This window comes from Ursus arctos, unplaced genomic scaffold (assembly GCF_023065955.2).
Source record: "Ursus arctos isolate Adak ecotype North America unplaced genomic scaffold, UrsArc2.0 scaffold_13, whole genome shotgun sequence".
Lineage (NCBI taxonomy): Eukaryota > Metazoa > Chordata > Mammalia > Carnivora > Ursidae > Ursus > Ursus arctos.
Window position 1 is genome coordinate 43,288,860 of NW_026622797.1, and position 26,691 is coordinate 43,315,550.

General features: G+C 38.9%; 1 protein-coding gene across 1 annotated transcript in view; it reads left to right on the plus strand.

The window, feature by feature from the left end:
- The window catches only part of ROS1 (ROS proto-oncogene 1, receptor tyrosine kinase), a 118,502-nt gene that overhangs the window by 50,158 nt on the left and 41,653 nt on the right, over nucleotides 1-26,691 (plus strand). The window contains exons 19-29 of the mRNA XM_057311122.1: nucleotides 11,190-11,404; nucleotides 11,730-11,890; nucleotides 12,479-12,623; nucleotides 14,837-15,099; nucleotides 17,378-17,441; nucleotides 17,762-17,964; nucleotides 19,513-19,718; nucleotides 20,596-20,873; nucleotides 23,891-24,067; nucleotides 24,632-24,834; nucleotides 26,540-26,684. Of these exons, the coding sequence (XP_057167105.1) occupies nucleotides 11,190-11,404; nucleotides 11,730-11,890; nucleotides 12,479-12,623; nucleotides 14,837-15,099; nucleotides 17,378-17,441; nucleotides 17,762-17,964; nucleotides 19,513-19,718; nucleotides 20,596-20,873; nucleotides 23,891-24,067; nucleotides 24,632-24,834; nucleotides 26,540-26,684 (2,060 nt within the window). The remainder of the gene's footprint in view (nucleotides 1-11,189; nucleotides 11,405-11,729; nucleotides 11,891-12,478; nucleotides 12,624-14,836; nucleotides 15,100-17,377; nucleotides 17,442-17,761; nucleotides 17,965-19,512; nucleotides 19,719-20,595; nucleotides 20,874-23,890; nucleotides 24,068-24,631; nucleotides 24,835-26,539; nucleotides 26,685-26,691) is intronic.

The window sequence follows — 26,691 nt, forward strand, 5'->3', positions numbered from 1 at the left end:
CTTTCTCCATCCCCTCAGGGATGCCAATGATTCTGACATTGGAACGTTTGATTGAGTCAGTAATCTCCCGTAATCTACATTCTTGAGATCAGATTTTTTTGAGCCAAGTTTCTGTTTTAACTTTCTCTTCTACCATCCCATCCTCCAATTCACTAATTAGTTCTTCTGCCTCATTTACCCTCGCCATCAGAGTGCCTAGTTTAGGCTGCATTTGATTCATAGCATTTTTAATTTCTGCCAGATTTGCTCTCATTTCTGCCCTTAGAGATTCTATATTCTCATTAATATTTTCATTAATATTTTTTTCAAGCCTACACATCATCTTGACCATTGTTACTCTGAACTCCATTTCTGACAATTTGGTTATATCCATATCCATTAGTTCTGTGGCAGAGGCCACAGACTCATTATCTTTTCTTTGCTGGGGGGGATTTCCCCTCATCATTCTGATGAGGAGAGGTTGCGGGGATGCCCAGAGCCCAAATTATTGACCAGGACCCAGGCAGTGTGCACTTGTTTTATAGGGACCTTAGGGATGTGGGCTTCTTGATTTTTCAGCCTGCCTTCTGGGGGAGGGGCCTGCTGTGCTGATACTCAGGCAACCCTATCTGGGTAGAGTCTCCCTGTCACCTGCAAGGGGGGATGGGGATGGGCACAATGTGAGCTTGTATTTCCGGGCTTTTGTTCTCTGGCGGCTTTCTGTGACTCTTCTGAGAATCAGAGCAGCAGTGGCTGTATCCTAGCCTCTGTCTCAGAACAGAGAGATTGCAGTCCGCTCTCTACTGAGCTCTCCTGGCCACTTTAACTCTGTTTCTGTCGGTGCTGCTAAAAACCCTGCAGCATCCCGGGTTGTGCTTCCTGCAGCCGCTCTCCCAGCCCTTCCTTCCAGGGCCCGCACCTCTCTGTCCTTTGTGCTTCTAACACCTCCAGCCAACCCCGGTTCCGACACGCGCTCCCGAGATCCCTGTTTCAGTGAGGTTTGTGCGAGCTCCAGAGCTCCGGTTTTCAGTTTGGATGCGCATGCACTCCTGAGCTCCTGGTTTCAGTCCAGTTCCAGTGAACGCTCCGGAGCTCGGTTTTCAGTCTGGTCGTGCGTGTTCCTGGGCTCATGGTCTCAGTCTGCTCTCTCGCAGGTGCTGGTCCACGAGTCTGGCCCGCTCCCCCGTGCAGGTGGCTACCGCTTCCCAGTGCCTGAGCGTGTTGGCTCCCTTCCCTTTCCGGTTATCTTCCAATGTCTGTGTGCAGATTCATGGCTCCCCACTTCGTACCTCACTACTCAGCACTGGAGATGTTCGTTTGTAGAGATCCAGATGTATCTTCCTGCGTCTCAGGCTGATTCCGTGGGTGTTCAGGATGGTCTGGTAGATATCCAGCTCGACTCAGGGGACCAGCTGAGAAAGGGATCCCCTACTCCTCCGCCATCTTTTCTCCTCCTTGCAGAAAGTGGTTGCCTTTCTGTTCATAGAGTTTCTGCTACTCTTTTCTTCATTCTGCAGTTGTGTTCATAGGTATTCAGAATGGTTTCGTAGTTCTCTAGCTGAATTCCTGGGACCAGATGAACTTTAGGTCTCCTGCTCCTTTGCCATCTTGGAACTGGAATCCCATTTTTGCTTTTGAAAATTAGGTGTAATATACATGACATCAAATGCTCAGATCTTCAGTATTCCAGTACATCAGTTTTGGCAAATACATTTTAAGACACAGACATTTCCATCATCACAGAAATTTTTCTGCTCCCCTCCAATCAATACCTAACCCTACCCCCTGCCCCTGAAATATGCACTTTTAGTTCCTGCCTTCTTTTACTTGGCATAATATCTTTATGATTCATCCATGTTGTTATGTGTCTTAATCTTCCCTTTTTATGGCTGAGTAGAATTCCATTGCACGAACATATCATAGTTTGCATATCCTTCATGTGCATTTAGATTGCTCCCCAATTTTGGTGATAATGGATAAAACTGTATAAATATTTATAGACAAGGCTTTTTGTGGACATATTCTTGGATAAATACCTATGACTAGAATTGCTGGGTGATAGGGGAGATATATGCTTAACTTTTTAAGTAATTTCCTCATTTTCAAAGGGTTCTTACTACTTTGCATTCCCCTGAGAGTTGTATGAGAGTTCTGGTTCTGCCACATCCTCTCAACAGTTGGCTTTGGCTTTCTTTTTAATTTCACCATTCACTGTTGTGTGTAGCAGTGTATCATTGTGCTTTTAATTTACACTTGACAATGACTAACAGTTTTGACCACTTTTTAATTTGTTATTGACTATTTATATATCCTCTTTTTTGATGTGGCCGTTCAAATATTTTTCTCACTAATTGACTGTATATCTTTCATTTTTGAGATGCAGGAGATCTTTAAGTATTCTGTATATAAGTCCTTTGTTAAATATAGTCATTGTGAATATTTTCTCCCAGTATTTGACTTACCTATATATTTGTTGGTGGTATGTTTTAGTGAGCAGAAGTTTTTAACTTTGACTTATCCAATTTATCAATTATTTTCTTTATGGTTTGTGTTTTCCGTGTCTTCTATAAGAAATCTTCATCTATCCTAGGGTTATGAAGATTTTATATAATGGTTTTTTAATTGTTTTAACTTCTATATTTAAATATATGATCCATCCAAAATTGCTTTTTAGATATGACTTTTAGATACCGGTTTTTAGATGTTTCTTTTTGATATGAATTTCCAATTGTTCTAGTACAATTTGTTTTTCTTTGTTGGAGAGAGGGGGAGCAAGAGTGGGGGAGCGGCAGAGGAAGCGGGAGAAGCAGACTCTCACAGGGAGCTTGACTCAGGGCTCTATCCCAGGACCCTGAGGTACTCTATCATGACCTGAGCCAAAGGCAGATGCTTGACCGTCTGAGCCACCCAGGTGCCCCAGAGAGAGAGAATCTTAAGCAAGCTCCATGCCCAGTGTGGAGCCTGATGCAGGGATCCATCTCACAACCCTAAGGTCATGACCTGAGCCAAAATCAAGTTAGATGTTTAACCAACTGAGCTACCCAGGTGCCCCTGGAGTACCATTTGTTAAAAGGATTTGCCTTTCATTATTTAATTGCTTTGGTGCCCTTGTTCAAAATTATTTGACTGAGCATTTTTGGGTCAATTTTTGGCCTTTGATAATTTGTCTAGTCTCATGCAGATAGTACATTTTCTTGATTACTATAAATTTAAAAAAAGACTTAAAGATAGGTAACATTAAGTCCTCAATTTGTTTTTCTTTTTTAATATTTTTGTTTTGGCTATTCTTCATCCTTTGCCTTTCTAAACAAATTAAAAAATCATCTTACTAATTTCTGGAATAAAGCCTGTAGGGACTTTTTAAAAAGGTTTCATTTATTTATTTATTTATTTAGAACTCATGCAAGAAGGGTGAGGGGCAGGAGGAGAGGGAAGGAATCTTAAGCAGGCTCTGGGCTGAGTGCAGAGCCTGACGTGGGGCTTGATCTCAAACCCTGAGATCATGACCTGAGCCCAAACCAAGAGTCCGTCACTTAACCAACTGAGCCACCCAGGCGGCCCTAGCCTGTTGGAATTTTAAATCTCTTATCAGTTTAGGGAGAATGGACATCATAAAATATTGAGTCTTGAAATCAATGAAAATGGTATCATTCACCATTTATTTAGGTTTTCTTTAATTTTTTTAACAGTGTTTTATAGTTTTCAGTGTAGAAATGTAGAAGTTTTGCACATCTTTCACTAATTAATCCTTAAGTATCTTATTTTTTTGATGCTTTATAGGTGACGTTTTCAAAAATTCTGTTTTCTAAGTGCTTATTACTAGGATGGAGAAATTCAATTGATTTTTGTATATTGACTTTGTATCTTGATTCATTGCTGAATTCACTGTTCTGGTTTCATGCAGAATGGTTTAGTGAGGGTTATAGTAGTCTTTTAAAATGATCCCTCCTCCTCAATTTTCTGAGTGTTTTTATAGCATTGATATTAATTCTTCCTTAAGTTTTGATAGCATCCCCCAGTGAATCCATCTGGGCCTAGAGTTTTCTTTGTGGAAAATTGTTTGATTATAAATTTAATATATTTTAAGGATATAGGGTTATTTAAATTTTTATTTCCTCTTAAATCAATTTTGGTAATTTATGTCTGTTAAGGAATTTATCCATTTTGAATGAGCTATCAAATTAAATTTAATGGTAGTCCCACGTTATCACTTTAATGCCTAGAAGGTCTGTAGTGATGTCCTCTTATATCTCTGATATTGGTACTTTTTTCCTTGATCACTCCTGTTAAGGGTTTATCAAATTTATCAATCTTTTTAAAGAACTATCTTCTAGTTTTGTTGATTTTTCTCTATGTTTTTCCATTTTTTGTTTCACTCCTTTCCAGTATTATTTTTATTATTTCTTCTTTTACTTATTTTAGGTATAACTTCCTCTTCTACTTGTAGCTTTTTAAGATGAAAGGAGAAGTCATCGTGTTCAAATAATTCCACTAATATTTTTATAATATTGACATTTAAAGCTGTAAGTTTCTTTTAAAGACCTGGTTAGTTGTATTCCACAAATTTTAGTATGCTGTGTTTCATTATCATTGATTTAAAAATATTTTCCAGTTTCCCTTATTAGTTTTTTCTGATCCATATATTTTTAAAATGTATGTTGCTTAGTTTTGAAGTATTTTGGGATTGTTTAGGTATTATTTCTATTAATTTCTAATTTAGTATCATTGTGGCCAAAGAACATACTCCATATAATTTCAATCTTTTGACATTTATTTAGGCTTATTTTATGGCCCACCATTGGGTATGTCATGGTCAATGTTCCATGTGCCACTAGAGAAGAATATTTATTCTGCTTTTGTTTCATATAATAGCCTATAACTGTCAAGTACATAAATTGGTTGATAGTGTAGTTAAAATACTTGTGTCTACTTGTATTATCTATCACTAAGAAAGAGGTGTTAGAGTCTTCGACTATGTAGATTTGCCTATAGTTCTCTTTAGTTGATGTGTCTGGGTGCTTTGTATTTATATTGTTATTTATATACTTGATTATATTGCCTTTTATTGCTATAAAATACCCTCATTAGTCTATGGTACTACTCTTCATCTTAGGGATCACTGTCTGATATCAGTATAGCCACAGCAGCTTTCTTAAGCTTAGTGTTTGCATGGTACACCTCAATCCATCCCTTTACTTTCAATCAGTTTTGACTTTATCTCTAAAGTATGTTTCTTGTAAACAACATATAGGGTTTTGCTTTTTTAAGCAGTCTGATTTCTGTCTTTTAATTGGATGTTTGGTTCATTTACATTTAGTATAATTATTAATGTATTTGGGTTTAAATCTACCATCTTGGTGTTTGACTTCCATTTGTCTCACCAGTTCTTCGCTCCTCTGTTCTATTTTTTTCCATTTTTGAGGGTGAATAAAATCATTTTTAGTATGCCATTTTATCTCCTCTCATGACATTTTAATTACATCTACTTATACTTTTTTTAGGTTGCTTTAGAGAATATATATTCATTTTTTACCGAAACATCTTCAATTTATTGCAGTAAATATTCAAAATATTTTTATTTCATGAATTAAAAATTTTATGACAAGGGGCACCTGGGTGGCTCAGTTGGTAGAGCATCAGACTCTTGGTCTCAGCTCAGGTCTTGATCTCAAGGTTTTGAGTTCAAGCCCTGCCCTGGACTTCATGCTGGGTGTGGATCCTAACTTAAAAAAAATTTATGACAATATATTGCAATTATTACCCTTTGTGTACTTGTTGTCATATATTTTACTTTTACCTACAGCATAGAATCCATGTTTGTTACTATTTTTAGTTTAAACAGCCAACAATAGGGCGCCTAGGTGGCTCATTTGGTTAAGCGTCTGACTTTTGATTTTGGCTTAGGTCATGATCTCAGGTCATGAGATTGAACCCTATGTAGGGTTCTGTGCTGGACATGGAGTCTTCTTGAGATTCTCTCTCTCTGTCCCTTCCCCCATCTTCCTGTCTTAAAAAAAAAAAAAAAGTTGATAAACAGCTAACATGTTTTTAATTTTAAGGGAGCAGTTATAGATCTCAAATTAAAATATAGGACATTAAATCATTAGAGAACAGGATTTAGAGAGATAATTTAGAGGTCATTTTATTTCATAGATGAGGAAAGAGATCCAGAGTTGTGCAGATCTGCATAATGTCACATAGTTAAATAGATGGTCAGTAAAGGGTTAAAGTAAACCAAACTATAGTGCTCTAGGGCAGAGATTTTTTAATAGGAATTACATTTTTGCTTGTTTATTTTTCTTTTTTTCATTTTTATTAAGTTTTTAATTTTAATTTCAGTATGGCTAACATACAATGTTATATTAGTTTCAGATATACAATATAGTGATTCAACAATTTTATACACTGTTATACTGTGCTCATCATGGTAAGTGTACTCTTTAATGCCCGTTACCTATTTCACCCATCCCCCACCACCTCCTGTCTGGTAACTATCGGTTTGTTCTCTATAGTTCGGAGTCTGTTTCTTGGTTTCTCTCTCTCAATCTCTCTCTCTCTTTTTTCCCCCACTTTGTTCATTTGCTTTATTTCTTAAATTCCACATATGAGTGAGATTTTATGGTATTTGTCTTTTTCTGACTGACTTATTTTGCTTGGCATTATACTCTCTAGCTCTATCCATGTTGTTGCAAATGGCAAGATTTAATTCCTTTTATGGCTGAATAATATTACAGGATATACATATATCTTCTTTATCCATTCATCTATTCATGGATGCTTAGACGGCTTTCATAATTTGGCTATTGTAAATAATGCTGCAATAAACACAGGAGTGCACATATCCTTTCAAATTGGTGTTTTTCTATTCTTTGAGTAAATACCCAGTAGTGCGATTACTGGATCTTAGAGTAGTTCTGTTTTTAATTTGAGGAACTCCATATGCTTTCCATAGTGGCTGCACCAGTTTGCATTTCCACCAACTGTGCACGAGGGCTCCTTTCTTTCTCACATCTTTGTTAACACTTGTTGTTTCTTGTGTTTTTTATTTTAGCCATTCTGATAGGTGTGAGGTGATATCTCGTTGTAGTTTTGATCTGTGTGTCCCTGATAAGAGATGTTGAGCATCTTTTCTTGTGTCTGTTGGCCATATGTATGTCTTCTTTGGAGAAATGTCTGTTCATATCTTCTGCCTGTTTTTTAACTAGATTATTCACGTTTTGAGTGTTGAGTTGTATCAGCTTCTTATATATTTTGGGTACTAACCCTTTATTAGATATGTCATTTGCAAATATTTTCTCCCATTCATTAGGTTGTCTTTTAGTTTTTTTGATTGTTTCCTTCACCGTGCAGAAGCTTTTTATTTTGATGTAGTCCCAATAGTTTATTTTTGCTTTTATTTCCCTTGCCTCAAGAGACATATCTAGAAAAATGTTGCTATGGCCAATGTCAGAGAAATTACTGCTTGTGCTCTTTTCTAGGATTTTTATGGTTTCAGGTCTCACATTTAGGTCTTTAATCCATTGTGAGTTTATTTTTGTTTATGGTGTAAGAAAGTAGTCCAGTTTCATTCTTTTGCATGTAGCTGTTCTAGCAAAGAGTTTTCTAATACTGAGTTCTTGGACCCCAGAGAGTTCATGGAGGGCTTCAGGATGTGTGTGAGTGCCCTGAAATTGAGGATCTATACTTTTCATCAATTTTCAGGGAGCCTAATCTTACAAAGGCAGAGAATTCCTGCTACATGAAGACAATGACAAAACTACTTTTAGATAAAAAAATTCAGTTTTTTTTTTTGGTTGCTGGAAAAACTCTTAATCATAGACTATGGAAAAGGATATACACATCTGAAATATGTATATAAACATATAATGTGTATAAACAAATACACAACAATCTGAGTAACCAATTATTTCCTATCTACTATGGCATACAGCTTTGGCTTGTTTCCCACCTGTGAACCACAGAAAACCAGTTGTTCCTTTCCCTGGAAATGGAAGGTACTGGTAATCTGATTGCCAAAAGAATCTGTCTGAGATAATATGTTTCAAGTGACAGTGTCCTGAAGGATTGTGGTTCATTCTGTGTCTGCACATGCTGGAGGGCTGGTTAGTTGGTGTTCTTTGAGAGCCCAGCTCCTCAAGCATCCAGAGAATTGATATCATTGGATTGAACAGGCAGAGAAAGGAGGTTTCTCCTTTAAAAATACATTTCCTCATCTCAAGGTTAAAAATGTTTCCTTGTATGCTTTCACAGTCGAGTGCAGCAGTGCTTGGCAAGGTTACACAATGGACAGGCACTTTTGCCTTCCAAGTAAGTCTTGCCTCTTTATCATATCAGGAAATAAAAGTTGTACATAAAGACAGAGATTCCAGAGCATCTTACGAGCAGGAATTTTTTCTTCTATACAGCCCAGATTCCTTCTTCTACATTTTAAGTTCCTTTTCTTTAGTCTAGATCAGCACTAATACAAATATAATGTGAACCACATATGTGATTGTAAATTTCCTAGTTGCCTCATTGAAAAAAGTAGAAAGATACAAGTAAATTATTAATTCATATTAGTTCTTGAATATCCAGAGTGTATTTTACGTATATAGCACTTCTCAATTTGTACATTAAGTTTTCATAGGAAATACTTGATTGGTGTTGATATATAAAATTTACATTGAAAAAGTTGGTTTATATGCTTGTTTTCCCAAAATACTTATAATTTTTCTCATAATTCATGCATATGATTCATAATGCATGAGTCAAATATTAGTTTTAAAGCTTAACCTAAATTAATTAAAATGAAATAACATGAAACATTCAGTTCCTCGATCATATTCAAGGCTTCCGTGGTCACACGCGGTTTGTGGCTATTATGTTGGGCGGTATAGCTCTAGCTTGTGGTAAAGATGAGATGAGCTGTTTGTTGCAACTTGGTATATTCTGGACTTGACAGCTGTAGTGGAGCTACTCTTGAAATTGCTCTTCACTCTCCTGTGTCCATCCATTCCCTTCAGTTTAAGAAAGAATGAATCAGTTGCAAGTATAACAATATATCTGACATGGAAGTTGAAGAGGGTGCACCTTTCAAATTTCAGATGTATTTAGTTCTGTCCAGAGTTATTACATTACTCCAAAGGAGCCTAGGTCCTTGCTGTTCCCTCTGCCTGACTCAGTTCCCTTGGTTAACTGGTATTCCGTCTGCACAGCTCAGTTTAAACATTGTTCTCTGAGAGACACTTTTTCTGACCAGACTCCAGTAGGTGTCCTTGTTAAGGAGCCCACTCTACCTTTCTTCTTACAGTGTCATTGTTTGCTCATCTTCTACCAGACTGCTTTTCTGCTAGCCCATGTACTCTATGAGGGTGGGGAACTGTATTTGTCGTACTCACCACTCTATTCCTGGCGGCTAACACAGAACTAGGCACAGAACATTTGTCGAATGAATGAGTAAATGAATGAAACCTCGGCATAGTAATCTCAGCTGACCTCTATACACAGCTTCATGGCATCATGGAAGAGTTTGTCTTTTTATGACTTTTTTGTTGAGCTTTGGTTGAAATCCAGCTTCACTTATTGCTGAAGACATGGAAGGAAGCCCCATACTGACCTCCTGAAAGTGAAGAGGTTTTGCTGAGGTTGTGCTGTGAACATTGGAGGTCAAGAATTTTCTGGTTAGCTCAGGAGAGTTTTTTACAGGGGAGGAGTCTTTAGCTGGAACTGAGGGGCAATCCAAGCCAGTAGCAACTGAGGGATATCCAGTCTCACCCCACGGGGAATCCTCTGTCCTGGGGACTATTTGGGGAATGTTGAAACAACCCGGTGAGCAAAACTAACACAAACGTGTTCACTGACAGGGTACAGGCTGCAGCAACGCTGTGGGTGGTCCAGGAGGGCTAGCCTCTTCAGACCACGTGCATCCCGCTTGGTGAGGTTCCTTCCATTTGGAATTTGGTTTTATATATTTCACAAGGTTGCTGGAAAGTTCTAACGAGAAGTAGAAATAACAAGGCGTAACATTAGATAAGTGGGTGAAAGTCCAAGAGGTGAATCAGATGTTGTCTTCAGAACTGTGTAGGTATGGGGGCACCTGGGTGGCTCAGTCGTTAAGCATCTGCCTTCGGCTTAGGGCATGATCCCGGTGTTCTGGGTTCGAGCCCCACATCAGGCTCCACCGCTGGAAGCTTGCTTCTTCCTCTCCCACTCCCCCTGCTTGTGTTCCCTCTCTCACTGGCTGTCTCTATCTCTGTCAAATAAATAAATAAAATCTTAGAAAAAAAAAAAAAAGAACCGTGTAGGTATGAATAGAGTATTTACTTAAAAAGGATGATGGGAATAGTCCTCATGAATATACTTCTCTGTAAGGTTCTCAATTTCCAGTTATGGTTCTCTTAGGCAGTTTCAGTTTTGTCAAGGAGGTATTGTGAAATTTACAAATCAAAAGTTTTATGTATTTTGATTTTAAATGCCATACTTCATCCTTTTCTAAAGAGGGGCATGTCAACACTCTAAAAAGCTTTAGAGAAATCATCAAAAAAAAAAAAAAAAGTGAAACCACTGCTTCAAAAGGCTGAACGTCGTTGAGATAGTTTTTGTTTATTGAGTACTAGGCAACTGGAGTAATTTGAGAAAACACCAAACAGATTTTTAAAGTGAAAGTCATTGTAAAATTCTGTCATTGAGAAAAAAACTGTAACATCAATTTAAGTACTAATCTGTTAACTTGAATCCCCCAGTCTGAAAAGAAGCATTTTGAATGAGCCGAAGAGGCTAGTAAGTGTCATTGAAGCAACAGTAGTGAATGATACAAAGTGAAGGACCAAACAGGGTAGAATGATGAGTGGCAAATAAGGAAGGTGACTAACCAAGTAGAGGAGGGAGGCGCGGCTCAGTGAGGAGAAAGCAGTCAGTATTCAGGGTACTACCAAGAATCGAAAGTATTTGCCAAAGTCTGTGTGTCTCTTGCCATTGCAATATCTCGTTAAGAAGAAAAGTCCTAGAAACTTTGCTTTAGGCATATCTCAACAAAAATGTAAAAAATCAAATTTCTATGGAACTAAAAAGAACAATAATTACTATTGTAAAGTATTTTCTTTTTGTTTTTGTATAATACACACACACACACACACACACTCTCACAAGCACGTATTCGCTCCAGTCCTGGCATGTACCAGCCCTTCCCCCGAATTCAGGTACACGCGCTAACTGGTGTCATGTCTTCGCAGCTCTGGGGAGCCCCACATCACAGAATTTGCAGCCTGGAGTACTTCGGAAATTTCCCAGAATACACTGATGTACTATAGTGGTCGGCTCTTCTGGATCAACGGCTTTAGGATTATCACAGCTCAGGAAATAGGTCAGAGAGCCAGTGTCTCTGTGTTGGAACCAGCCAGATTTAACCAGTTCACGATTATTCAGCCATCCCTCAAGCCTCTGCCAGGTACAAGATTTTATTCCTGCTTACCCTCTCTCCTCCAAACTTTTTGTGAAATAAATGTTTAGGTTGGGATTTTTTTCTTAAGAATTATGTTTTAAAAAGAAAAAGGCTTTAGTAGTTTCTGTTGGCTTGCTTACAGTGAGTTCACTCTTAACCCAAATTTGTAGTGTGTAACAGTCAGAAAAAGAAAATTTTCAGGATATAGTAAAAGAAAGGGAAATTTTGCTTTGGTACCAATTATTAGTAATTTCTATTAATTTTCCATGCTTTCTATGATGATTGAGAATCTTAAGTTCTTTCCCCCTCTATTCTTTCTTTCATCCCATAGGCAACTTTTCTGTTACCCCCAAGGTTATCCCAGATTCTGTGCCAGAATCTTCATTTAGGATCGAAGGGAATGCTTCCAGTTTTCAGATCCTGTGGAATGCTCCCCCAGCAGTGGATTGGGGTGTGATTTTCTACAGTGTGGAATTCAGTTCTCATTCTAAGGTATGGTGTTGGTTCTAGTAGCTTCCATTTCTCAAAGAGTCTGTACCACCTGCCTGCACTCATTTGTGCCTCCTTCATTTAGCCAAGCCCATCTATTTTCTTTGTTGTTCCCACAGCATTTGGTTATTAAGATTTTTCCTGAGAACCCTTGTTTACAGCCAGTCTCTGACCATTTTGCGGTTAGTGGTAACAACTGGTTTGTTAGATACATTTTTTTAAAAAAGATTTTATTTATTTATTCGACAGAGAGAGAGACAGCCAGCGAGAGAGGGAACACAAGCAGGGGGAGTGGGAGAGGAAGAAGCAGGCTCATAGCAGAGGAGCCCGATGTGGGGCTCGATCCCAGAACGCCAGGATCACGCCCTGAGCCAAAGGCAGACGCTTAACCACTGTGCCACCCAGGCGCCCCTGTTAGATACATTTTAACTGGTCTATGTGGAACCAATGGAACTTACCAACATTAGCATTTCCGAAATTGCAAGTTTTGACTTCACATGTGAACCAGAGTTTGGGGATTTTAATTAATTAGGATTAAAGGATTTTATGATTCCCTCGCTGAGAAAATAATGTTTTGTTCTTATATTTTAGCTTCTGGCTAGTGAACAACAGCTTTTACCTGTATTTACTGTGGAAGGCCTGGAGCCCTACGCCTTCTTTAATCTCTCTGTCACTCCTTATACGTACTGGGGAAAAGGCCCCAAAACATCTCTGTCACTTCGAGCACCTGAAACAGGTACATGGGTCAAAATCTCTTTTACAAAAGGCAGAACCTCACTTTCCATGATCTAGAATAAACAGCTAATAATTTTTAAAAATAACTGTCAGTTTTATAGATGTGTTAAGATTCAAGACCCTCTCAATGATTTCTCAGAGATTAGAATAGCACCATTAAAATAAATCTGCATAATTTATTCCAAAAGCATATTTCAAAGATTTCTTAGAGACTCTTTCACTTGATTATCATAATATATCTGATGCAGAAACCTGTTTCAGGAAATTTGTGAAACACTTGATAAGGAAAATGGGAATATAACAGCAGAGACAGTTTACAGAAGGCAGGCTTGTCGGGAAATGTTCTCATGGACGGTAGCTCAGAATCTTCCGTAGGTGAATAACTGATGTCTAAATTTAACGTTTCTCTTTGGAACATATTTTAAAAAGGCTACTAGTCATATCTTACATGCATATTGCTATAAGATGTGCAAAGCACATTTATATGTATCACTCCTTTATTAAACATTTATTGCGTACCTATCATGTGTCAGAAACATCATTTCATCCTTTCACTCAACCCTTACCCTGCTCTGAGGAAGGTAGGACAGGTGTTATTATCTCATTTATGCAAATGAGAAAGCAGAAGCCCAGTGGCTGCTCAATGTCGCATAGCCAGTTAAGTGACAGGGCTGGGACTTAATCCAGACTTTGTGCTGTAGTTTGATCAAATCTCCATTTGGTCATTTCTGCAAATGGTGGTCAATGATAGTATCATATTGATTTATTTAGTATCAACTTATTAGCACAGGACCAGGCAGGCGGTAAGAGCTCAGTAAGCATAGACATCCATTCACCACTGTGGTTTTTTAACTAAGATTCTTTCAATGATATCTATCCGTGAGTCTCATGACAGGAACATAGTGGAGCCTGGGCAGGTTCTGGAGCAGTTAGCGTTGGATCCAGGTATGCTCTCTTTGAGGTGGTCTTGGGATGTCAGCTTTGGTCGGATTCTTTCTTGGAAGTGGCTTTGTCTGCGTGTGTCAGGGGATGCACCAGGGGCTAAGGTCATCAGCACTCTGCTGGATGTCGGGGGCAATAAAATAGAAAGAAAAGAAAAGATCTGGCCTTTGCCTTCCAAAATTTATAATATAGTCGGGAAATTATTCAAATTGACAAATATTTCTTAAGCACTTACTGTGTGCCAGTCCTATACTAGACTTGAGGGGATTTAACAAGGAACTCAAGAAAAGGTGCTTTCTCTGGTGGAGCTCATAAAACAGTAGAGATAAACACATGCTTCCAACGACAATAGAAATGAGACCGTGGGAACTGAGTTGCAATGGCATAGAGCGAATAGACAAGACGGAAAGCTTCCTCTGTATCAGGCAGCCCCCGCGCTCTTAGGAGAGCGCAGTGCTCATGGACTGGTATGGCCACCGAAGGCCTTTGGGGAGGGGGAATTCTAGCTGGCTCTGAGGAATGATGCAAGAAAAGGATCCCATGTGAGCACGGCGTAAGCAGGCCTGGAGCCTGCATGAGGATGTGTGTTGAACGTTGAGAAGTGATGCGATTGGAGTAGAGAGCGAAAGGGGACTTTGTAGAGGAGTCCGAAGAAAGAAGACAGGCATCTTGGATGAAATGACACAGACCTCAGGCAGAGGAATTTCTCTTGATTAGGAGGAAGATAAATTCACTGAAGGACTGGGAGAGACTAAATTGCTTGGTGAGGCTCTAGGATAAATGGCAACCCTAAACTGTACTCTTGGGAGTACTCCCTGCTGCCGGGGAGGGTTCAAGGTGAGAGCGCCTGATCCCTGATATGCTGCATGTTACATCCTGAACTGGTTGAAGGCTGGACCGAGTTCCTGCCTTCCTTCCTGTGACTGCCATTCCCACCACCAGCGAAATCACTATGTCAGCAGGAGTAAGTGTATTTTATGAGGAGAACCAGCCACTCTCCATTTATACAGGGCACAGATGAGAGAGATGGACCTAAATGCTGGCAAGAGGGATTTGGGTTGAAGATAAGAAAGATTTGCTGAAATATCAGGATAGGTTCCTGAAGAAATCTGTGGAATATTCTCTCCTGAAGATCTTTAAGAACAAGATAGATACACTTCAATGGTCTGGAATGAGAAGTACTTATTGCTAAGTTTCTCCACACCCTCACCATGAATGGTGAAAAGTCAACCCTTTATTCTTGTCTACCCTATCTGTGTCTCTGCTTTGCAGTTCCATCGGCACCACAGAACCCCAGGATATTTGTATTGCCAAGCGGAAAATACCATAACCAGAATGAAGTTGTGGTGGAATTTCGATGGAATAAGCCTAAGCATGAAAACGGTGTGTTAACAAGATTTGAAATTCTCTATCGAATATCCAACCAGACAGACACAAATGAAACATTCGAAGACTGGATCGCTGTCAATGCAGCTCCCTCGGAGATGTCTTGTCAGCTTGAAGGCATGAGTCCCGGGTACACCATCGCCTTCCAGGTATGCGTGAAAGCAGGGAAACGAGGGTCTCAATGGTGCGGACAGAAAGTTGGTTAAAGGACTAGGCTAACAATTCGGCCACTCTGTCAGTAAATTGAGGTCCACTGTGATCACGGAAGTCAAGTGGGTAGTGAGGATACAGAGGGGAGAGGGGATAGCTAGGGTAAAGGACATCTTGACAACTTTCTGACTTTCAGATTCAGAACAGACCATTATTTTTTCCCGTGATCACTCCAGGCCATTGTACCATGGTAGATGCGTTTCTATTCCTTATCTCACTTGATCCTCTTATGGTCTGTGAAGAAAAAGCCATGTGCCTGAGTGTATCAGTGAGTTACTAATGCTCCCTGGGTAGGAAGTGCTGTGCTGTAGTCCAACTTCTAGAGTCCCTTCCACCGGATCACAACACTAGTGCGAAGCCTCTGGATGCCCCAACTTGGAGCTACCAATGGAAATAAAAACTGAGGGTCTAGGTCGCTGACATCTTAGAATTACTGTCTGCCTACTGATAGAGGAGAAAGTCAGAGAGAATGGGAGTCAAGAATAAAAAGCTACTGCTGCCCCATTTGTGCATTTTAACTTTAATATGAAGTAGCTTTCTACTTATGATAGACGGCTTGATGGTTTTCATGTCTTCATTCAATAGCAAGTTGGTGACAATGTTGTACATATTTAGAGCCATTTTCCAATTCTTTTGGGGTAACATAATGCTTTGGGGAATGTTGTAGAGATTTGAGCTTCCTAAGGATCTATTTTCTTCTTGTAAAATCCTATTTCAATCATTATTTTGTTAATATATTAGGTCTACATATATGAATAAAAAAAGTTGTACATGAAAGTTAGAGATAATACACATTCTTATTTGTTAAGAATTATGTATATTCTGGTTAAATAAATATCCTGATTAAGTGTATCTGTCTATATGTACATAGAGTTTCAGATCTTAGTCACCACATGACCATGCAAGGTGATATGCATGGATATGCATGAGTTTCACTTAACATGGTCTTGTGCAAAAGTGAAGACATTCTTGGTATATGTATATACCATGATACACACACACCATATACGGATAGTAGTATGTATAATATGGCAAAATATATTTAACGCTAGAAGTATAATAAAAATAATGCTTTGTTGATTGAGAGGGCACTTGAGGATCTACCCTTTGGGTCCATCATATGGATGTCAATTTTCTTTATAGGTTATTGTATATATGCAAGGTTTGGAAATGGAAATAATTTATTACACAATAAAAGACATATAATAAAAACTTTCTAAAAAGCTTTGATACTAGGTTGCAGAGAGGCACCATGGGAAGAAAGTATACGACCCTCAGAAGACTTGGGTTTTATGCAAGTTTCTGCATGTGTCATCGTGGATGAGTTACTTATCTTTAATTGTGATTTTGTCCAGCTTCTGCTCTTAGTAGTTGTGAGGATCAAAAGAGATAATGTATATAAAAGTGGTCTGAGATGCGCAACTTATTTTCAAATATAAGTTTTAATTATTTTCCTTTTCTAAATCTCCTTTTTTAAAAGTTTAGTAAATTTAGCTATTTAAAGCATCTAGTTGTTTATTTCACAGTAAGTGGAAGTTTACCATAGTTTTGTCTCTGTTAAATGCTCTACATAATTTAGTTTTGAAAATAGCTAAAAACCTTTCTTAGAAATTCAAAATTTTTGCAGTGGAGATTTGTGCCATTACTTTGTACTCTTTTAGACAAAAACAATGACAATAAAAAACAAATGACCAGCATGAATGTGAGGCAGTATTTACCTCTTAGTGATTTATTGCTTTATACTCGGAGGGAAGTAAGTATTTGAAACTGTTCAGTCAGAGATAGACAAATACCATGTGATTTCACTCATATGTGGAATTTAAGAACAAAACAGATGAACATAAGGGAAGGGGGAAAAAAAAGAGAGGGAGGCAACCATAAGAGACTCTTAACCATAGAGAACAAACTGAGGGTTGCTGGAGGGGAGGTAGGTGGGGGTGGGCTACGTGGGTGACGGGTACTAAGGAGGACATTTGTGATGAGCACTGGGTGTTGTATGTAAGTGATGGATCACCAAATGCTACTCCTGAATCTAATATTACACTGTATGTTAACTAACTGGAATTTAAATAAAAACTTGAAAAAAAAGAAACTATTCATAATTGGTATCAGAATTATGAAATGAAAGTTTCAATAATTGATCAGTCTCAGAATGTAATTATTATCATTGAGGATGCCATTGAATGCAATTTTTTTGGTATCCTTTTCTTTCTTTAGGTTCGAGTCTTCACATCCAAAGGACCTGGACCATTTTCTGACATAGTAAAGTCCAAAACATCAGGTATTTATTACCTAAAACCTGTGCAAAAAAACAGTGAGTGTTTTAAAAACATTCTTGACTGTTGTTATTCTCAGGGATACGAATGCTATCTCTGAACTGAAGTTAAAGTCAAATAATCAATTTTTATCATCACGGGACATGCTGAAATAAACCTAAGCATAGGGCGCCTGGTCAGTGTTGACTGAGACTGGAGCAGTAGATGAACCCAGAGGAAACCCATGGATTTCAGAATAGCCTTCTAGTGAATCAAGGGATTTTGCCAAACCAAAGGTTTTTTTTTTCCTTATACATATTGTAAGTGTTTTGTTTCTTGTTTTCAGAAATCAACCCATTTCCATACCTCATAACTCTTTTTGACAGCAAGATAGTTTTGTTAGATATGGATCAAAATCAAATTGTATGGACGTTTTCAACAGAAAGAGACATCAATAGCGTGGGCTACACAGCTGATGACGGAATGGGGTACTATGCTCAAGGAGACTCACTCTACCTTCTGAACATGCACAACAGGTCCACTTCTGAGGTATTTCACTATGTAACTATTCTGGAAGGAAGGATGTGAATAATTTGCATATCACACTACCCTGTAATTCAAATGACTGGTCAGTAGTTGAGCCATTACGATTAGAATGGTGGAAAAGGACAGATGGTGTATAATTGTTTAGTCACAAATGAATAGAGATTAGATTTTGGGCAAATGTCATTCAGGATTAATTTAGCAAATGGTTATTTGGTTTAAGGCACTGTGTTAGTTCCTGGGATAGAGGGGGAAAAAAAAATCACAGTCCTTGAACAAATCCAGTCTGGTATGAGTCTAACACTAGGAAGACAGTACTGTATAGCAACTAAGGTGTGAGCTTTGGGATCTGAAATTTAGAATTTACCTCTGGCTTCACCTCTTACTAGATCTGTCCATCAGCAAGTTATTTAACCACTGATTATGTGGTATCTGGTCATATGACTCCTGCGAAGATTGAATGAGATAATCTGTGGGAGGCACTGAGCACAATGGCTGGAATGTGGTGGCATTCACTGATGAGAGCAGGCAGACAGAAGACAGCATCATGCTAGGCTGAGGCCAGGATGAGGTGGTATCACAGAAAATGGGCGATCAACCCAGGCTGGAGTGGTGGTGGTGGTACAATGGTAAGACACATTGGGTACAAAGAAGATGAGCCAGGTGAAGGTGGGAAAAGCTGAGGGGTAGTAAGTGTAAAGACAGGGAAACGAGAGAGCCATGCCACATTTAGGAGTCTATAATAGAGTGAGCTTAGAATGGAGGCGGGGGTGAGGGTGAGTGAAGGACAGGTGGTAAAACTGGAGATGTAGGCAGGAGCCTCAATATAATGGGCTCCTCTACTGTGCAAAGGTGTGGAATGCCAATCCTGAAGACCACATCAAGCCATTGAAGAAACTCGGTGGGTCATTCACGTAATCAAGTTATGTTATAGAAAGACCTCTTTATTAGCGGTTTGAATAATGACTTAGAGAAGATTAAGTCTTAGACACTTAGGAGGCTATCACAGGAACCCAGACAGAAAATGGTAGGCAGGAAATGAGAGGCAGTGATATGAGAAAGGAGAGGACAAATTTGGGACATATTTAACATGGGACTAATTCATGATGGGCAGTCATGATAGGAAGAAGTCAAGGATCACCCACATTTGTCACAATTGCTCCTCAGGTGAGTGTTGGAAATCCATAAAAATATAGTATGCAGGAGAAAAGAAGGTTTTGGGGGTGAAGTGATGAATTCTCTTTCCTGGGATCCTTCATATGGAGATGTTCAGTAGTCAGTTTGAATCAGTAACTCAGCGAGGGACCTTGCTACTGTTCTTGTAGCACTGGTCTGTGAATTACAGTTGAAGTCATGGTAGTTGAAATTAACCAAGAGAAAGAATACAATGTGGGAAGAGGACCGATGTTACAATGGTACACAGTCCAGAGCTATTGAAGTTTTGGATTACAAAGAAGTGCAGTAAATAAGTTATGGTAGCTTACAGAAAAATCCTCCAATTTGAAAAAAAAAAAAATGACGACTATCTCCTTGGCTGTGTTTTCTACTCTAAAGATTTTCCGAGATGCTCTGGTTTTTGATGTCACAGTTATTGCAGTTGAGTGGATTTCAAGGCATCTCTACTTTGTGCGAAAAGCATCACAAAATGGAATGGAAATATTTGATGTTGATCTTGAACACAAGGTGAAATACCCCAGAAAGCTGAAAATTTGCAATAGAAATTCAACAATAGTCTCTTTTGCTGTATATCCTCTTTTAAGGTATGTAAAGTATGAGTATCTGTTTCTGTTGTGATGAAATAGACATTTAATATAATATATTTGGTTTAATGTTGAAAGTCATCGATGGGAAAATAAGATACTCAGGTTTCTTGACTAGCTATATTAATTCACACTAAGTAATTCTACACATAATTTATGAGCCCACAGCCACAAATTTGTAAATTTAATCCATACTGACAACTTGGCTAACCTAAAATTGTGGTAATCACCAACAGGAAACCAAAGCAGATTTTTATACCAGTGGATTTCCTAATATCCTCAGATGATAAAGATGAGAGAGGGACTGAGATGTGGCAAGAGATGAACGGGAGATAGACAGGCTACATGTCATGCACAGCTAAAGCTATTCTGGGCTCATCCATCTTTACTTAATGTCCTTTTTAGATGAGTTTTAAGGCCTCCATTCGGCAACTGAATAGCAGTTTCTCAGGCTGAAAGATATATTTTATTTTGCCATAAGCATCGTTATAGACTTGAAACTAGATGGTTAACCAGTATTAAGAAGAAGAAACAAACTTGCGAGGAGGGAGATGGAGATGAACTTTGACGGAAAGTGTGCAAATATATTTCATATTTACAGCCATTAATGACTCATTGCATCCAGCACTGCAAGGTCATTTTAGTCCAAGGCTTTAGTTATAAATGCAATTATTGAGAAGTCATGGAAAAATGCTACAAACTAGACTGCTTGTGGCCATCTCCATCTCAGAAGGTTATTGGACATTTGAACATGTTCTCTCCAAAGGCTGTTATTTGTCTCTCCAGTCTTTAGGAATGATTAATCCGCATTGGAACCTAACATTTGCAATGGTACATTTTACTCATTAAGTTGGAGGCTCTTTCTTCCCCCCTATAGTCGCCTGTATTGGACAGAAGTTTCCGATCTTGGCTCTCAGATGTTCTACTACAGTATTATCAACGAGACCTTGAGCCACATTCTTCCACCCGTAGCCACAAACCATTCAAATGGAAGGAGGCAGTGTTTTTGTGGTGTTACTCAATTCGAGTTTAATGGAACGATGACGGTTGATACCTCTGACCTGAAGAAACCACAGATATACTTTGTCAAAGGGCAAGAGATCTGGGCCATGGATCTGGAAGGATGTCAGTGTTGGCAAGTTATCATTCTGCCTGGTAAGACATCCGTGTGCATATGTGCTCATTTGTAATGGCGGTCCCTCTTGTTCCGTAAGAAAGAATATATTCAAAAGAATATACACATGGTATTTGCTCTGGACCATGCCAAATGTTCCTGCAGAATTTAAGTCTAGTTGTTTCCAGGAAAATTATATATAGACATTCACAAAATTTTCTGGATCCATGGGTTTCTTTGTTGTTGTTTATTTTATAATTAACAGTAGAGCTACAATTTATCGAGCTTAACTGTATATTCTAGGCAAGCTACCAATTGTACTACCTCATTTAATTTTCAAAGCACCTTGATGAAGTAGATGCTAGTGTCCTCATTTTATGGACGAGGAAACTGAGGCTGAGAAAGGTAAGGTACTTATCCAGAGGGCCATGATTAGTGGAGCAGCTGGAGTTTGAAGCTGGGCCTGACCACAGCATCTGCGATCTTACTACCAGCACCCTACTTTGCTTCTGTTGTGATGGTCCCATTGACTCCACATTCAGCATGAGTTGGTCAATACTTGACAAGTCTATTTGTTGAAATGCATGTGCTTGTGGAGGAAATACTTAAAGGTCTGAAATGATTTGGGGGTCTTCTAATCAGGAGTAACTGCAATGGGGAAAAAATGCACTCTAAATACCCCCATATATTCTTTTTTTTTTTTTAAGTTTTTATTTATTGATTTGAGAGAGAGAGAATGCATGTGAGGTGGGAAAGGAGGGGTGGAGGGAGAGGGAGAGGGACAAGCAGACTCTGCACTCAACCTGGAGCCGTACCCCAGGCTGGATCACACGACCTTGAGATCATGACCTGAGCAGAAATCAAGAGTTGGACGCTTAACTGACTGAGCCACCCAGGTGCCCGTACTCTCTTATATTCTTAAGAGTCTACTCCTCACTGTCCAATGTAGTAACCACCAGTCACATGTGATTTAAGTTCAAATTAACTAAAATTTTTAAAAATTAAAAATTTAATTCTCCAGTCACACAAGTCACATTTTAAGTGTTCAAAAACTACATGGTTATTGTGTTGGGCAGCATAGATATAAAATATTTCCATCATCCCAAGTGCTATTGGACATTGCTGGTGTACATAATAAAGTTTTGGAATTGCGAATGGTGTGTACATGTGTCTGTGTTATAACTGCGCCTATGGTTTTGTTGACATGTTACCCAGAGCCCTTTAGAAACAATTCCAGTATGCTTTCTGGGCTTCAGAGTGGAGATAATGTTTGAACTTCTCTTTTTAGAAGAATACTTGTCTCTCTTCAATCTGTGACAAAGACTCTTTCCTCGATCAAACATTAGGCTCCCCTGAGTCCTTTTCTCAACTAGGCCTTGACCTTGGTCTTCCATGTCTGTCATTGCTGAGTCTAGTTTTAGCAAGAATCCTGCTAAATCAGTTTGGAGATAATCTTCCACCCTTGGTATCTGATCAAGTTCTTCATCCCCCACCGTTGATGTTCTTGGCTTGCCTTTAGCAAAAATCATAGTAAGCCAGTTTTGCAAGAATCCCTATCCTTAATGTCTCTTCTTAGTAATTTTCTGTCCACTGATCCCCTCATTCTGCTTGTTGGCCCTGCATCTCTGTCTTCATTGTATGTGAAGTCGAGCACATCTCTCTCTCCTACTGCAATATTTCAGTAGTCCTAACTTAAGTCTTCCTTACCATTTAAACAAGTGTCAGAATAATTATTCTTTCTCGTCTGATACACAAGAATTATCTAGTGGGCCATTATCCTCTAGGTATAGAACTGGTTCGTCTTTCAGGAATCCATACTTGAAATTTATAATCCTAAAATTAGAAAATACGAATGACTTCAGAGATCCTTTAGCTGGCATGATGTTGGAAGAAATCCCTTCTATGAAAATAGCCTTGCTCAAACACCCACTTAAAAAAAATCTACTTCTTTATAAGGACATTTTTAAATTTTTTGGGAACAATTCTAAATGTTAGATTTTTATTCCCCTGTATTTCCCCATTTTTCCCACTCATTGGTCTGAGTTCGGACCTCTAACTTTATAAAGAATGAACTAATCACCTTCTACATGATAACCATTCACGTATGTTGGGGCTCCTGTCATAGCTCATTCTAAGCACTTCTGTTGGAGGAAAAATTCATGATATCTGTAACTACTCCTCACATGATGTGGCTTCTAGATCTTTCTTTGCCCTAGTAAACCTCCTGTGGTTTCACTCCAGCTGCTTGATATCCTCTTACATGTTGCCCCCATAACGACTCCCTGCGCTCTCATTGTGGTCTGGTTAGTGCAGGGAGCCTCTGACTTCCTGTCTTATGTTACTGGAGCTAGAAGTGGCCTTATGTCTTTGGGTTGCCTGCCATTTGAAAAACACGTAGTCTTTTTCATGTTAACTATTATTAAGCCAGATTTCTTTCCTTTGTTACTTATAGAATTGATTTTAAGCTTGAATTTAGGATGTCACATTTATTCCTATTAAATTTGCAATCTATTTCCTGATTTTATTATGATATTTTCAAATTTTTAGTCAATAATTGAACATGCTAGTGTCAGTAAGAATCATGTATTATGTACAAATTTGATAAGTATGTTTACTCTGCATTTATTCCTAATCATTGATAAAAAATATTGAGCAAGACACTGAGCGCCGGGCCTATCGTCTAACACCTCTCTTCCAATAGGCATTGTTTGAGGTGGAGTCACTCAGGTTAAGTTGTCAGTCTTGGCTCCGCCCTTTACTAACTTTGTGACCTTGAGGAGATTACTTAACTGCTCAGTCTCACCTTCCACTTCTACAAAATGAGGCTAATAATAATAGTATTTATCTTACTGGCTTGCCAAAATGGAAAAATATCTATAAAATCCTTAGCTTCATAACATAAAATAAAGGTGGTATTTTTTTCCACATTGAAATGATAGAAAGATTCAAAATTTAGCAATTCCAATACAAAAAAAGGATTTCAGATATTGTGTAGAGTGGAAATATACATTATGTATTTTGTTCTTTATGTTCTTTATTCTATGTTTTTCATGAGCAGGAAAAACACTTGAAAGCTTAACTGTGGATGGGGAATTTCTGTACTGGATCTCCTCCGCAAAGGACAGCACACAGATTTATCAAGCAAAGAAAAGCAGTGGGGCCATCCTCTCTCAGGTGAAGGCCCAAAGGAGTAGGCGTGTCTTGGCTTACAGTTCAGCTCTGCAGCCTTTTCCGGGTAATAACACTGTGCTCTTACTCAGCATGTTCTCTCAGTTTTTAGGGTCAGAAAATCCCAGAATGTCTTCTCCAGGCTGTCGCCCAAAGCATTATATTAATTGTGTTTTTAAAATTAAGTACAGTTACAAAAACTTATGCTAGCTTTAGGGCTTTTATTTTTAAGGATGTACGTGTATATGTGTGTGTTTGATTTCAAACAGATGTTGCACGGACTTACTAAATTTCTTCAAAGTAATTGGTCAACTTGATTTTGCTGCGGCTACGGACATTATTCAGTGTACTTTAGCTCCACCTGCTGGAGATTTTGAGCAATGATCCGTTCCCTTGCTCCCTTTTTCTGAGGTATTTAAGGACTTCAAAATGTATGGGGAAAAAAACAAAATACAAAATACAAAAAACAACCTTGGCTTCCTTTCCTGAAAAACAGATCCAACACTTAAGTATAGCATACCTTGTCAGCTAAATAAAAAAAAAGACGTTATTATCCTTGATGTTAACTAGATCTGCCATTCCTCCTTTATACATATATGTGTATATTTTTAATCTTTTCTTATTATTTTAGATAAAGCATTACTGCGTCTAGCTTCAGATATAGCAGAGCCAACTATACTTAACACCACTAACACCAGCCTCACAATCAGATTGCCACCCGCCAGGACAAACCTCTCATGGCCCGGTATCACCAGCCCTACTCCAACATACCTGGTTTATTACAAAGAAGTTAATGGCAGGAAAACCAGCTCTGAGCTGAAATATAAAATGCTGGTAAGATTGGAGCTGGTGGTCTTTGTCTTTTCACAAGATACCTGTTTCTGATATGAAATTCTCATTCGGGACGCCTGGGTGACTCCGTCCATTAAGCATCTGCCTTCTGCTCAGGTCATGACCCCCTGAGTCCTGGGATTGAGCCGCGGCTGCCTGCCGTTGGGGGGGCCTGCTCAGTGGGGAGCCTGCTTCTCCCTCTCTCTCTGCTGCTCCCTCTGCTTGTGCTCTCTCGCTCTCTCTCCCTCTCTCTCTCAAATAACTAAATAAAATCTTAAAAAAAAGCTCACAGTAAAGTGTTCTCTATACTATATTCTGAAACACGCCGCTATGCAAACTTTCACAGCTGATTCATCAAAGCAGATGGTGTTCTAGTCTTGTGTGGGAATTAAGCTTCGGGGAAGTATATTACCTCTGACCAGCGGTGGATTGCCATAGTGACAGTTTCCTGAGTGCCCTGGAAGAACTGGGTTTGTTGCCTTCCCTGACTGTCTAATTATCCCCAGAAAGTGATAGAGATGTGTTTTTGTGGCCTATGTGGCAGACTGCAGATTGGAGGATAAGAAATGATTAGCTGGAAAGAACATTACTGGATACCCCCTCCTCCACAGCCCATATTTAATATAAAAATGGCATGTTCTATTTTTGTCCATTATTTCCCATGTGCTGTGGGATGTGCTATGACGTAGGGACTGTGTCTGTTTTTATTCGTCATTGTATTCTTAGCACCTAGCGCAGTAGATGGCTTTGTAGAGGTTTTCTCTGGATAGTTCTTGAATGGATGAATTAACTGTGCAGTTGATCCCCTCACTGGCATCGTGTTTCAGCTGTCCTTGTGATGGAGTCAGATGTATCCAATATTTTGCTCTGTGCTTGTTACTTAACCAAGTCAAAAGGTGAAACTGACCAAGATCTGTTGGAAGTTAAGCACTATATACTTTCCCAGAAAGGATACATGATTCTTGTTAGTTCCTTTGTCTATTTTAACCTTGCTTTGCTTCAATGTATCAGAGACAGCTTGGATCATTTGGCTGATCCAAGACTGGGCTGCCGGCATTTAATAGTTCTGTTACTGCAGCTGGTCCGTCCTACTGTCTCCACACTGATGAATGTGGGTCCAAGGCAGTGGTCCTCCAACCTGACTGCACATTGGAGTTTTAAAAATCTCTGAGCCCACACTTCACCTCGGACCAGTGCCATCAGAATCTCTGGGGGGTGGGACCCGGGCACAAGTGTTTTCTTAAAACTTTCCAGATGATTCCAACGTACAACCAAAGTTGAGAACCATCGGTCTAAGGAAAGTATTTTTACTTTCTTAAGCGTTACCTCTCAGACTCATGAGATAATCCAACTTCATCTTTCATCATATTCACTTATGTGTCACATCTTTACCAGACCATCTTGCTGAATGTTTGAAGCAGTGCTAGTGAAATAGTAGCCTCTTCTGAGAACGGAGCTTCGTGTGTGAAATGAGCACGTCACAGAATTGACCGAGGGCTGCCCATCATTTAGTATTTATTCTTGGAGGTATTAGGCAACTCAGGACTGGGCAGTTTAGGACAATGAACGTGATCGTTCTCATGATCTGACATCAAGAAATAAATCAAAATTAAAATCTTTTAATTATTTTCTCTCTTTAGTTAAATAATTTCTTCTCCTTTGTACAAAAAATAAGAATCAGGTACTGATTTTTTTAAATTAATTACAGGAGTTTCAGGACAGTGTAGTCCTTATTGATGGTTTACAACCATTTTCAACATATGTGATACAGACAGCTGTAAAGAATTATTACTCAGACCCTGTGGAACGGTTACCTCTGGGAAAAGAGATTTGGGGAAAAACTAAAACTGGAGGTGAGTT